The sequence below is a fragment of the Lonchura striata genome, chromosome 3, assembly GCF_050655825.1.
Source record: "Lonchura striata isolate lonStrDom1 chromosome 3, ASM5065582v1, whole genome shotgun sequence".
Taxonomy (NCBI): Eukaryota; Metazoa; Chordata; class Aves; order Passeriformes; family Estrildidae; genus Lonchura; species Lonchura striata.
The window spans coordinates 69,118,840-69,133,050 of record NC_140705.1 but is presented as its reverse complement, the minus strand read 5'-3'; the positions used below and the strand labels follow the sequence as shown (position 1 = coordinate 69,133,050).

General features: G+C 40.4%; 1 protein-coding gene and 1 non-coding gene across 7 annotated transcripts in view; both read right to left on the bottom strand.

The window, feature by feature from the left end:
- TOMM20 (translocase of outer mitochondrial membrane 20) overlaps positions 1–13,852 on the bottom strand; it is a 174,461-nt gene extending 160,609 nt beyond the window's left edge. For 5 of the 6 annotated variants that reach the window (XR_014954295.1, XR_014954292.1, XR_014954293.1 and 2 more), the window contains exons 1-4: positions 13,697–13,852; positions 8,596–8,642; positions 7,810–7,891; positions 7,383–7,525 (exon numbers count right to left, since the gene is read on the bottom strand). Coding sequence is in view for 2 of the 6 variants with exons in the window: in XM_085576783.1 (XP_085432909.1) it covers positions 7,383–7,525; positions 7,810–7,891; positions 8,596–8,642; positions 13,697–13,820 (396 nt within the window). In the remaining 4 variants the exon portion in view is untranslated. Of the gene's footprint in view, positions 1–5,847; positions 6,255–7,382; positions 7,526–7,809; positions 7,892–8,595; positions 8,643–13,696 lie in introns of those variants that run through there. The other variant, XM_021527105.4, reaches the window with a different exon arrangement.
- On the bottom strand, positions 12,794–12,928 carry LOC116183521 (small nucleolar RNA SNORA14). Its single transcript, XR_004148153.1, has one exon. It is a non-coding gene; the product is annotated as a small nucleolar RNA SNORA14 (small nucleolar RNA).
- Positions 13,853–14,211: the final 359 nt, after the last annotated feature.

Genomic DNA, 14,211 nt, shown 5'->3' with positions numbered 1-14,211 from the left:
CTGCTGATACAGAAATAATAATAATTTCATGCTAAGAATTCTGCCAGTGCCAATGGCCAGTAAATAACATCCCTACAAAGAAGTAAAAAAGGGCCTTTAGTTGTGTCAGACAGCTTCTAACAAGCCAAGGAATCTGATGTTAAAGCGCAAACCTTTAGATGGAGAGATAAAAACAAATGAAACATAAACCAAATAGCAACCCCTCATGGTTATGCAAATTCAGGTCTCATTAGAGCAAACACTCTGACTAGAACTCAATAAATATGAGGCTGTAACCTGGGGTCAGATGGGGCTTCCCTTCTTTATAAAGACAAAAACTTCCACCTCCTCAGTGCTAGGAGCTAGCAATCTTCCTCAAAGTAACTTACAATACCAGGCTGTATTATACCAGGTCAATGTGTGATGAAAGTAAATCTTTATCAAAACCAGACTGTTCCCACCAGTAATGAAATACTTCTATGAATTGATTATGTGTGTACTATCAATTAAAAACAACAAGGGAGAGTTTCTCAAAGAACATGCTTGCTCAAGAATCCCTTTGCTTCATTTCTCCATTTAATTAGTCATTGCACTATAATTCACAAATTCATGCAATAATCATTGTAATTTTAATCATCAAAGCTGAATGTACATTCTTTCTCATTAAATAACATTAAATACAACAAGAGATGTTAACCAGCTAATGTTTCAGAGTTCTGGGGAAATGCTCTTTTACATACATGCCAAAATAGGCAAATACTGGTTTTTTTACAGCAAATTTCTGTATCTTCCAGGCTATGTTACAGGGTGTAACATGGCCAGAGTGACCTAAGGAAAGAGAAGAAGTATGGTTTTCACACAGTATCTTTTATTAAACAGCTTTCTCTAGATGTTGTCATTTGTTGAGCAGACTGAAGAATTTCTTACTAACAAGTTGAATGTTTGGAAAAATGCTGATTGACTGTTACAAGGGTGGAAAATTTCCATTTACTTGTATAGTACACATACACTTTACCCCCCCGCCCCCAACCTACCCCCCAAAGAAAGACCAGGAAGCAGAGAAAAAACACTTTTGAGATGTAGGAATAAAGATTCCGGTTTGAGCCAGGGTGCTGCTACAATGCAAACAGCTGCCTCAAATGCATGAGAGAGACAAAGTATGAGACCAGCTCACTTCATGTCAGCTGCAGGATCACAACAGGGTGAGTAGATTTTGTCAACATCAGCTGAAATTCAACCAGCATTGAAAATGCATCCTGTCACCAACCTATAATATCGTGCTTCTTTTTTTTTTTTTTTTGGTTGGCTCTTCTCCCATCACAGGCAGAGTCCAACTCCAGGCAAGATGCAGATTTCACTTCCACCCCTCCTGCAGTTAACTGTGAAAGGTGCATTCCTTTCACCAGCTAGCAAAGCTCACCCAGAATAATCACAGCTGGGCAGGGAAAACTTCTCTTGCATGCCTGGCAATCAGATGCAGTTGCATTTTGTTGCAGACTTGAAGTTGTACAATGCAGCTGGCTTATCTATTTACCTAGTTTGTATTGAGGGATGGAGAGAAAGAGGGAAATCCTCCTAACCATGACATCACAACAATTTAAACACACCAGATTTTAAAAAGCCAAAGTTAGGTATTATCAGTAGAAACACATTCCACTGCTGCTCCACTGAGCCTGTCTTATACACCATACCAAATCTGTGTGGACAAAATGCTGCATTGCATCACCTCACCAGACAGGAAGATTCTAAAAATTAGGATTTTGCAGGGTGAGCTTGCACAAAATGTGTGTGCAAAACTGCCCTCTGGTGTTTAGATTTAGACCTGCTCAAGGAAATGATTATGTGACCAAATCAGTTTTTAGCTGTAAGGGTCCAACACGCAAAGAGGCAGAACCATTTGACTTCATCTGTTTTCTGCCTCCATGCACACTAGGAATTTCATACACAAAAGCCACTTACAACTGCAACACTCACTCTGTTAAGCAACTCTCCCACCACGGGTGAGCACCACCAGACACCCTCTCATCTCAGATGAGTTGAGAATATCTCAGGGTGCAAAGGAAATAATGAAATTGTGAGTGAGCACTGCAGGACATCCATCTGTCAACCTGGTAAAGACAGACCTGACCTTTCTGAAGCAGAAACAAGGACTGTATGCCTGGAGTCTAAAGCTTATAGCTCAGATGCCTTTAAGGGTTAAGGACTATTAAGTTACAGGAATGATTGGAAAGCAGGGTAGTGAGCTTATCAGAAGATATCCAGTAAATATTCTTTGAAGCTAGTCCCTACTGTAGGGAAAGAAGAGAGAACATGGATTTTCTTTTCAAGAACATATGGAAAACACTGTACTTCGAAAAAGCTGCCCATTATCTAGTGCCAGCATGTTGGACAGTTTGGTACAAAAAATACCACAGAAGAGCCAGCTGATTTGTACAGCTTCACTCACACATTCATACACCGGATGTGGCAAACTGCCCTGTGAGAACAACAGCATTGGACATCCACATTTTCTTTGGGAAGTTTGAGTTTGGTATAAATGCAGAAAACAAGTACTGTTACCCAGACTAGTTCAGTTTCTGGCATGCTCTGATGAAAGCTAGCCCAGTCCTCATGAATTAAGCACAAGTTTCCACTTTTTGCAACAGGCTTTTGGTCAGTGCACAGAGAATACTGTAAGCTATGCTGGTCAGTGTAAACACGCTAACTAAAAACCAAACCAAAACTTGGGTACAACAGAAACCTTACAGAATTTTTTTTGTTCTTTTCACATCAGCCCTTTTTATGTCCATACATTTAAAAACACAGAAGCATGGGTGTGCAGCACAACATGCCTTTGAAACAATCACTAAAAGCACTTAGTGACCACTTCAAAGATTCCCTTGATGTTTAACTCATGTTAACTGTAACACAACAGTCATGTGGGGCCACTGTTCAGCCTAAGGGACTTTAAACACACCATCAACAGATGTACAAATGAAACTTTAGAAAGATTCTTCTGAGTGCATAAATAGCTGGAGCTTTACTTTGATGATGGCTGGCTGGCCTCCTACACAGCAGGGCTGGGACTTCTCCATTTTTCATGTTAAGGGCAACAATAATATTGTGTCAGCCCCCAGGGAAAGGAAATTAGTGCCAGATGATTCAGTGTGTGCCTGACCACTCTGGTTTTGGATTTGGTTCCATTATCTAGAAAACTTAAATGTGAGACATCAAAGGTAGTCTTGCATGATAATGAAACTAGCTGGGTGGGTTTTTTTTTCTATAAAAACTGCCTAAGATACTCTTAACCAAGGACAGAAAACTTCCCAACATAAAACTAACAGACCTCTCAGTTTCTTTATAAGAAATCCTTCTAGTGCTGAAAACAAGTGTCTTTTCCTTGGAGAAGCACAGAAGGGAAGATGGTGCTTTCTAGGAAAAGGACTAGTAGTTTAACCTGTAGTAAAGTAAGATTGCCAATTTCTTCTCCAGCAGCTGTGAGCTCCATAGCAGCAAATCCACAACTGCAATTGTGGATTACTTCCACACTTTTTTCATTTGCGTAAGTGAAACGAAATGTACAGCACTATGCACAGCTAATGCAATGGCATTGCTACTGCTGATGCAGAAACATCCATCATTACCACGACGTTTCTGATGACCTGCACTTTGCTGGTGTCTGAAGACAGTGTCTCTACTTGAGTCTGAAACATCTGTGGACTGTGGGTGCTTGGCTGTACCTCTGTCAGCCTGCTGCTCTTGGAGTAACAGCAAGTTTGCATTCTAGACAATATCTTCCAAGTCTCCACAAGTGTAGAGTATTAGCTTCACTGGGACATTTGGGGAGAAGAAAAAATTCCAGTCTTGTTAAAAGGATTCAGCATTCCACTCTATTAGTCCAAGGCACTCAAAACAGGTATCAGAGCTTGCTCTAGCATACTAACCAGGTACTTCTAGGCTATCAGATATGACAATAAATTTGCATTTAAGGCTACATTTAAACATATGCTGTCCTAAATTTTGTTTGCATCTAACTTTGCAGGCTCAAGAAAATGAAAAATGCTAAAGCAATACTAGTGTCTATGTCAATTATTACAGCAAATACCATTTATAGATATGATGAGAGTATCACCAAGCCTTCCATCAAAATCAGAATTGACACAGGTTTGCTGAAACACAGATCAGGAGAGCTTTGCTGTAAGCTAAAAGGTGAATTTGAATTGTCATCATTATACCACAGAGTGTAGAAAAATGCTCAGGTTTGACAGAAGGCTGCTACTTTTGTCATGTGCTGTTTGGCTTTCTTTTTCAAAGCAGGATGGAAGTTTTATTTGCCTCAAAACAATGTTAAAAGCTGAACTAAAAAGACAGGCTGAAATGACCAGCAGAACAGAAGGTAAATATGGTAACAGTTCTATCAGCATAACCTACGAATTCCTACTTTTTACTTTTAAGGGTTAGAAGGGAAAAGAAAAACTCCTTCAAAAAGCCTCATTAAAATAATTTTTATTAAGTGCAAAATAACTTTGACCCTGTAAAATAAATTAAAAGGAAAAGAGCACACTGGCCATTGTCCCCTGAAGAATATGTCTGCGACGTTTTACCTCTTGCTACTTGAACAATTCAAGCACAGAAATTAAACTACATCCAGTTGTTTAAGATGTTTGTTGATACCAGCCACTAACTTCAGTATTTATCACATTACAGAAAATTTCAATAGCACCTCAAATCTTTGGAAATAATATTTTCAAGGGCTTAAGGGGAAACTACCTATTCCATAGCAAACAATCTCAGCAGAATGACTCAGCAAGAGCCATTTCTATTCCCAAACACAGGTATTGTCTACTAAGTCACCATCAACTACCCACTTAACGTCTCAAAAATCCCATGTGAGGCAAGTCCTGAACCACTGAGGAGAATCTGCCTTTGAAGAAACTTGCACCAGGCTGAAATGAGAGTTGGCTAGTGTTCTCAACATATCTCACTTCTACAAGATTATGCCACATAATACCTTACTATTAATCTAGCAGCATTAGTACTGTCAGCTGGTAGGAAAAACACCTCAAAGCATTCTCCTCAAGTTAAAAATCAATCACTGTGCCAAAAAGACAAAGCTACATTTTTAATTGTTTCTTCTGCCACCCGAGTGGTGATAGCACAAACCTAGAGAATAGCAGAAACCAGTCTGCTTTGACATTTAGAAGATCCTACCCATTAAAAACTTGCTCTCCTAAGTACATTTCTCCTACTCCACTTGAGCCTGCTGTGTATTATTTGTCTTCATTGGCAAAGGAAAATTCATCATACCATATTGAAATTGTACAACATGTAATTGCATTAGCTTTTGCTATTTACCCTAGAGATATAATTGTCTTACTTTATCAGTGCAATTTTTTTTCTTAAGGCAAATACCTTTAAAAGACTGTTAACAACCATTTGCTATGGTCTTGAAGACTACAGACTGAAATGTCAACTATCTTGCAAAGTTTCAAGCCTTCCAAAAACACCCACTTTTGTGCTCTTAAAATGTGCCCAGGTTCTATTCCAAACAGCTTTGTTTCAGACACCTGTATTAACAGAGCTTTCAAGTTTGCCAGTAATTTTGAACTGATCACTATACATGTTTTTGTTCCTGATAAATGGATTTGTCATTCTTTCTGAGTCATCTCTTACCATTGTGATTTGCATCTTCTTCTAAGGTTATCTGTTACTGTTTAAATGATCACATATATTGTTTTCTCAGGAAATTACACAAAGTTTTAACTTAATTAAAAGTATTGGAAGACCAGCCATAACATTAAAAATAAATTTTAATGTTGTCATTTTTAGATCATTTGCTCTGACACCGAAATATTCTGGATTTTAAAGTAGTACTATAGGGACACACAAGTGCAGATAAATCTTTATTGCCATAACTTCGTTTTTTCAAAAATGAGCATTGGGTTTTTAATAGGTCATTGTTTTATGTCTGTATATGTACAACATTACAACTGCGTATTTTAATAATGAAGTTAGTGATACTTTGATAACTCAACACAGTGTATTTATAAAATGAATTCTTATCAAAATACACTTTTCACTGGGATAATAAATAAAATCCTGCGAAACCCACCTACACAAAGTTAATTTTAACTCTGGTAGAACCCGATGTGGTACACAGTCCATTAACTACTATGTTTGCCCCTTTATCCCCCTACTGATGCTCATCTTCTGGGGTAAGAAAACTTTTTTCCCCCCGTTGTGGTGTGACCTCATTCAACATCATCTTCAGCCAAGCACTGTGCATTTACAATTCTCTGTAAGAAGGAGAAAAACTCATTCACAATTACATAAAATTGACAGCAGGCAACCGATTATCAAGCAATGTAATTTTACACTGAACATTAACCAGTGTAATTACTGAACAAACTGACTGAAGTTAAAAATTATAATCTATTTGACTTAAGTTTTTGAAGTCAGTTCCACAGATATTACAATCAGTGCAATACCTAAAAAAGCCAGTCAGATGAACAATATTCTATCAACCTAAAGTAATGACCTCTGTGTGGTTTCTGGCACTGTTCTCTTAGGAAACATTTTTGTTCAATCATTTCCCCAATTCTTATATCTTGCATGTCTGACACTTTCCAGTGTTACCACTGAGTATATGGACCTTAACCTGAAATGTCGCCAGGCCTGAGCTGTAAGAAGGGCCAACTGATACCCAGCACTGAGTCTGTTTTATGTCAGGTAACACTGTTAGGGAGCCCCCTTGTACTTCCAAGAACATAAAACATATAATTTATTTTACAATAGATTCACCTGCAAGCACATTAACAACATTACTTACTCTGTACTCAGACTGAAACAAGAGGGCATTTTATACACAGAGCTACTAACACTTTTATCATCAGGGAAAATCCCAAGCTTCCAAAATTGTCACAGTTTCTGGTGCTAGTTAACATCTTGTGTCTGAAGATGTCCCCAGAAGCGACAGGGTAGCAAAAGCAACAGATTCATTCTGATGAACTACCACAGCATTTACACACACTTGTAGAAATGTAAATTAAAAAAAAGAACCCTTAAGACCCAAAGCAATAAAGTTACTGTTTTTCCAAATCCCCCCCAACTTGTGTTTGGGAAACACTGGATCTAGAGTGTTTAGTTAGTACCAGAGCTGTGGTCAGATGCCTCTACTCCAAGAGCTTAGCATACCCTATACACATGAGAAGTTTTGTATTTCTATTTTATCCTGGTTGCTATTATTAATGTTACATGATGATTTTCATATTCACTTTAAAACATCTTGGGTGAAAAATAAAGCTTCTTTAAATCTAACTGAACATATTAAAAAACCACAAAGCCTGATACTCAAAACTGGCGCAGTGGATAAAGTATTTCAATTTTTTTTTCCAAACCAGACCAACAGGGAATGCTTCACATACCTGGCTTATCGTAGGGAGCTTAGTTAGAAGCATTTGAAACACTGGTGGTGGAAGAGTCTGCTGTAGAACTTGTAGTAGCTGCTGCGGCTGCCCACATACAGCAATGGCATTGGTCAAGTGATCAACACCTTTTTCATATTCACCTGTATGACAAATTATAATGTTTTGAAATCAACCATCTTCTACACTGTAACACATTTACATAGAACATCCACCAAGAGTGGATTAAATTACGGTGAATCAATCCACATTACGCACTTCTCCTTCCTTGATGGACTTTCTGAAGACACAAGGTTAGAACCAAATATGCTGATTTTCTTAGATGCTTGACTCCCCAGAATTTTTTGTTGTATAAAGATAATCTTCTAACAAAGGTAGAGAAAAATTATTTTACAATTTACCCTTTGGAAAAAAAAAACATTATTACCTTGAGCTAGTAATTCCTCTCCAAGCTGAATCTCCTCAAGGAAAAACTTCTGAACTGCTTCAGCATCCTTCAGATCAGGCAACTATAAATACACACCGTAAATGTTAAATCAGCCCTTAAACATCAGCTACTAAAAAGTTAGCAGAAAATATTCTCAACTGAAATTAAACATGCAGACAACCCTATTGACATTGACACTGGCAAAAAAAACCAAGTGTCACCACTAAGTTAAACTTAGTACTCAGAATGTTTTTGAAAAATCAGACTCAGGTCTTATAACACTGCATCACAAATGTGTAGAGACAGAGCCTGAAATACCTCTACTCAGTTTATTAAGTACATAATTTAGGAGCAAATATAAATTCTAAGGTGTATTAAGTTCATATCAACTGTATTTCTTGAAACTGTTTTAAGAGAAATCTTATGTTTACTTCCTGGATCCATTGGTAATAATGAAAAGCAAATCAAATACTTATTGAACAACCTATCAAGTTCAGTTATAAGTGTATTCCATCAATAATTTTAAGTCTGAAAAGTCCTTGTTTATATTACAAAGAGGGAAAATACTGTCAAATCACACAGTGAATGTTATACTTTCTAATATAACTCCTCTGACAAAAAGAGGAACAACCACACAATTATTTCTGAGCATTAAAAAAACCTAAAGAACGCATATTTGCAAGTGTTTGTAATCGTGGAATCAAAACAAATCCTTAAGTAAATGTGACAAATAATACAAGTGAAACATCTTTCAAAATAGCACTGCATTATTAATCACAGTATTACCTTGGAAAGTCCTGCTCTCTCTTTGGCAAGCTTCTGTTTCTTCCTTCCTGTAAGAATAAAAACACCTTTTATTTTCAATTTGCAATTAAAAAGCTCTTCAGATTATAGTCTGAAACCATGAACAAATCAAAGTCCTTTTCAAAAGAAGAAACTGGTAATGTATTCCAAATACTGAAGATTAAGCACAAGATTGCAACCCACTCAGTGCAACAGAGCATCTTTTAGAAGTCTAATGAGGGCTGGCAGTAGTACCAACTCAAAATGGCAATTCTTCTCCTGAGGGCTACAGCAACCACCAGCAGGGCGGCACAGCACATCTCATGCACTGCAGGCACACAGCAGCAAAGAGAATTAGAGTAATACAGGAATTATCCACATGAGTGCTAACAATAAGCCACATAAGAATTGTCTGTAAGTCAAGCTACCTAGTTTTGAACCGCATGGTGCACCACCAAGGAAGGGGAACTTTAGCAGGCTACAGCAGATACACACAGTGCACTTTCTCAGCTACTTTATAGCACAGACTTGGGAACTAGTTAATAAATGGCAGTGTCTCACCATCCTTCAGCAAGAGGGATACTAAAGCATATGTTTCTGAAACCTGAGAAAAGCAAACATTTACAGATGGAACAAACATTTACAGACTTAACTGCCTACCTAAAGGCAAAAAGTTGGTCTGCTACATGAAGCTGTACCACTTCAGCAAAACTAATGTAATTAAAATTAAAGTTGCTTTTAATGCAGCTAGGCAGGTATAAAGATACCTTTATAGTAGCAGTTCTTTGTACAAGAAAAAATAATTATACTAATTATACTGGCAATTTCCTTGGAATAATCATTTATGTAAATCTTCAGTTCATCAACTGAAATAGTTACACCAATAAAACCTCTGAATACAGCCTATGGTTACACTGTCCTTCCACTCTTTGACCTCAGCGTCTGCTCAGAAAACTCCTGTACTGACAAAGAACAACTGTCACACAGCACTGATTTCTCTTTTGAAACAATTTTACAAGTTGGAAATACTTCCAGATATGACTAGCAGTTTTACCCAGTAATTAAAAATTTTGAATTGTCCACATGGTGAATTCAGTCAGGAATACTATTCCCTAGTATACGGATAATCTAACACATGGCATTTACTGAAAAGATTGTGCTCTTCACAGAAAGGGAGTTCACATTCTAACTAGATGGAACACCCTTTTACCTTAATACACCATCCTAATAACACTTAGAACCTAGATTTCTACAACTAACTGACTTTTGCATGTTAATTTACACTATAGATGGAAAAATGTGTTGGATAGAACTCTAATATGTTACAATTTTATATTTTTGGAGGGTTTCAATAGTAAAGAATTCATCTTGAAAGTTAGTGCTTCAATTAGCTCACTCCAACTTTTCAGAAACATTAATTTGCACAAAACTTTAACTTGCACAACTATGCAAACAAGTAGTTTTGATAATAGATAAAATTGTAAAGATTCAATTCTAAAAAAGTTAACATTTGAAATGTTTTACTATCAAAAAAGCCACCTTGCAGCCGCAGCGCATTCAGCAAAAATGCAACCTCCTACCCAAAAGATCTACAGAGAGCAACAGATTAACTTTTGTACATCATTTTGAGAAGAAAATTGTGTTTTTTTAGCATGACTATGATACCTTCTTATTTAAATATAACAAAAGGTATCATTCACCAGGTTAAGCATTCTGAAATAAAGAACAAAAGACATGCTGGTAATTCGAACTAATGAAAGCTTTTGACCACTGATCACACTGATTTGAAATCATATACTTTAACCTGAAAATAATGAAGGAATACATAGGCTCTTTAAAAGTTCACTAGCTGAAACAACTAAAAAACCCAAGTGACTCTAAAGTATACTAATGAATTCTTCCCATACTGGTTGGGAAGGAATACTACTGTCAAAGTATCTTTGCATTAACAACCAAAAGGTACATTTCTAATATGACGAACAAAAAACAATGGCCTTGAGGGGTAAAAAAACCTCAAAAAAACACAAATAAAAAAATCCCACCCCATACCTAAAAAATCCCCCAGGTTTTTCCCTCGGGGACCTCCAGGAAAATGAAATACTGCCCTCTATTCTAAAGAGATAATCCCATCTTGGAAAGGGAAAGGCAATATTTTGTAGAACGAATCTTTATTAGCACAGAAACGCAGTGCATGCATCCAAAGCACAAAGCGAACCTGCAGCTGTCACAGTGCCGGCCCCCCAGGCACAGCTCTTGTACAAGGGTACAAGTTCCAAAAGAGAACCAATGGATGACCTGTGCTGCTGGCACGGGTTGCAAAAGCCCCTGAGTAGCCCCAGCAGCTTCCTAACCAGTTCCAGAAAGGAGCAGAAAACCCAAAAAGCCACCTGCATTTTCAGCTCTCATCAGTGAAGTCTGCCTACTGCCCTCCCCTCACTCTGCTGTCCAGGCAGAAGGCACACTGGGGCAAAATTCAGCATGGTCAGAAATTCTGGCTGTCTCTGAACAAAGACATGTGTGTCTATATTTTAAAGCAGAGCACTTCTGTTTTACTCATTTAAGAAGGCAAATAGTAAACATACCTGAACTATTTTATTAATAAAATACAGCCTGAGAAGCTCACCAGCTACAGATGTTTACAGCTTTGCCATATTTTGGTCCCAAGACTAAATATGGACATGCCCCCAAACTAGCAACAAGAAGACCTAAGAAAAAAAACCCAAACAAAGAAGTCCACCCACAAAACCTGCTAAGTAAGATTAAAACATGTGGAAAATCAAAGTCCAGTAGTTCTGTAAGCCTTCCAGAAACTTCCAAGGAATATTTTTCCCAGAGACCTAAATCTGGCCGCCTCATTTTTATGAGAGGCCTTTGCAATGTAAACTTTGGCCCAAACACAGCACACAGAGATGGCACAAAACCCAACTGGTTCTTCATTTGTCAGCATGTGCTTGACAAAATACAACAGGCAATCCACTGACAGTTTAGGTCCCTTGTCCTTCCCAAATTCTGGTGACACTGCATCACAGAGGCTGAAAAGGATCACCCTAAGAAGGTTACTGGAAAAGATGTGCTACAAAGGTGGTTTCTCCAAGCTTTCCATCCCATATCCCCACTATTGCACAACACATGGAGCATCTTTACATAAAGAACTACAGCTGGCTGCTGCACTGAACCTTTCCTGGTCAAGTATTTTACAGCCCAAGCCGTCCTTGCCTACCAAACAGTAAAAATGCTGTAATACCCTGATCCCTGGCACCACTGAAGCATCCATACTAAATAATCTGTTACACTACCAAAAACAACCAAAACAAATTACCCAAAGCCTTACAACTAAATGCAGACCAGTGCATCACATGCATCACTGTAAGTCCTACAATGAAGTCCCCCAAATCACAACTGCAGCCTCCTACCAAATCAAAATGCATTTGATTTCCACTTCAAAGTTAATGTCAATTCTTAAACAGAGCAGTTCTAAGGTTTATTCAGAACATGACTGGATAAAGGCTCAGATTATGGAAACATGGAATCCAAGAATAATTTTTGGTGCTTCTGCAAAAGCCTTACATAATCAGTGCTTCTCCTACTGCGTATTTGGCATCATAAAAAATCCCATGGCTGATTATGTTGCCAAAAACTGAGTTTGCTTGTGCAAACCAAGCACATACCTGGCTTAGTTAACTCCACTAAAATTTCCCAATTAATGACTTGTACTGCAGGGAAAAGAGGACTTGGAACACACACAAGAGGTGCCCAAAATCCTACACACAGGAGTGAGGGCCTGAAGCTGAAATATCTGACAGACCCATTTTGCTGTAGAGGAAATTTTGGAAAGCACAATTAATGCACCGCTAAGCAACAACACTGGACATGCAAATTCAATCCATGAAGGCAGAACCAAAGCTGTTAAACTACATTTTAATGCTATCAGGTAAATACTCATTTTCAACCAGTCTAGTTATTGACTTTTCCATCCATGAAACTACTGATCACATCATGTTTACTTGCCAGGAAAATTTACGTTGATGATAACTTCTTTATCTTCAGATTAGTTAACAAAGGAATAATATACATAGTACCCTGACAGAAATAACTCAGTATAAAAAGTATCACCTTACTGCTCATGATTCATTTGTGTTCCTTCACTACTCATGCCTACATTTGCATTTAAAACCCTCACTGATTATTAAAACGTTTAAATAAATGTTGAAGACGTGAAATAATGAAGAGCCATGGGAGAAGAGCTCTTCATCTTGGATTAATCAACAGTTTTCTCTGGCATTCATTCTTATCCTGGAAGCCAATGGCAGGGCTGCCAGGAGGGTTTGGAATGCAGCTGATAGAACACCTGAGGGCTGCCACCGACCCCTGTCTCACCACAGCAACAACTTCACTGTAAGAGATCACACTCTTTTACCTGCTCGTGTTCCAAACGCAAAAAAGAAAAAAAAAAGCGTCACCACGTAAATGTGGGGGCTACAACAGCACTGCTGAGCCTGTAGGAGAGCAAGATTCGACAAGAAAAAAAGCAGGGGGGAGGTGAATTTGAACCAAGCCTGGACGCAAACCACAGGCTACCCAACAGCTACAGCAAATGCTCTCTGATGGGATGCCCTGTCTAGAACCACCTGAACGGAGGCTGTAGCGAGGGGGGGAACACTCTCTTCTACCATGCCTGCAGCGAGAGGACCAGAGAAAACGGCCTTCAGCTGGGACATGGGAGATTCAGCTGGGACGCTAGAAAGAATCTTTTGCAGCGTTAGGGTGGCCGGGCGTGGGAACAGGCTGCCCAGGGAGGTGCAGAGGGGACCGGGCGATGCCAGTGAGCGCGGCAGGGGATGCAGTGGGTGGCGGCGCTGGGCGGGCGGCTGCCGGGACTGGAAGGCGCCTTGCAGCTCTGTGGTTCTGCGGCTGTGCCCGGCCCCTGCTTCGCTGAGGGGACGCGAGAGGCCGCAGAGCCGGCGGGGCCGGGGCCGAGGTGCCGGCCGGGCCCGGGGGCGGCGCTGCGGCGGGAGCACGCGCTGCTGCCCGGGGGGAAACGGGAGCGCCGGGGCAGCGCGCGGCGCCGCGACGGGACGGGACGGGGGCGCCCCGGGACACTCACGCTCCCGCAGCCGGTTCTTGAAATTGGGGTCGCTCCGCCTCTTGCGGTCGAAGTAGATGCAGTAGCCGATGAAGAGCGCCCCGCAGAGCCCCGCGGCGATGGCGCTGGTCCTGCCCACCATCATGGCGCCGCCGCCGCTCCCGCCGCGCGAGCTCCGCAGGCACCTTGGGCGGGCGGGCAGCGCCGAAGGACCCTCCTCGCTTCCGGTCACGTCATCAGCCCGCGCCGCGCACGGCGCACCCGCACTGCCGGCGCAGGCCGGGCGCATGCGCGGGCCGAGGGGCGGGGCCGCAGCCGCGAGGGGCGGGAGCGGAGCGGGATCCCGGGAAACGGCCCTGGGATCATCGCCGCGTCCTGCCCGACCCAGCACCGTCGGCTCAGGGCACTCAGCGCCACTCAGGCTTCCCTTAAACTCCTCCAGAGATGGTGACTCCACCACCGCCCTGCCCTGCGCAGCCCATCCGATGTCTGATTGCCCTTTCTGAAGAAATTTCTCATGTCCAGCCTGAACCTCT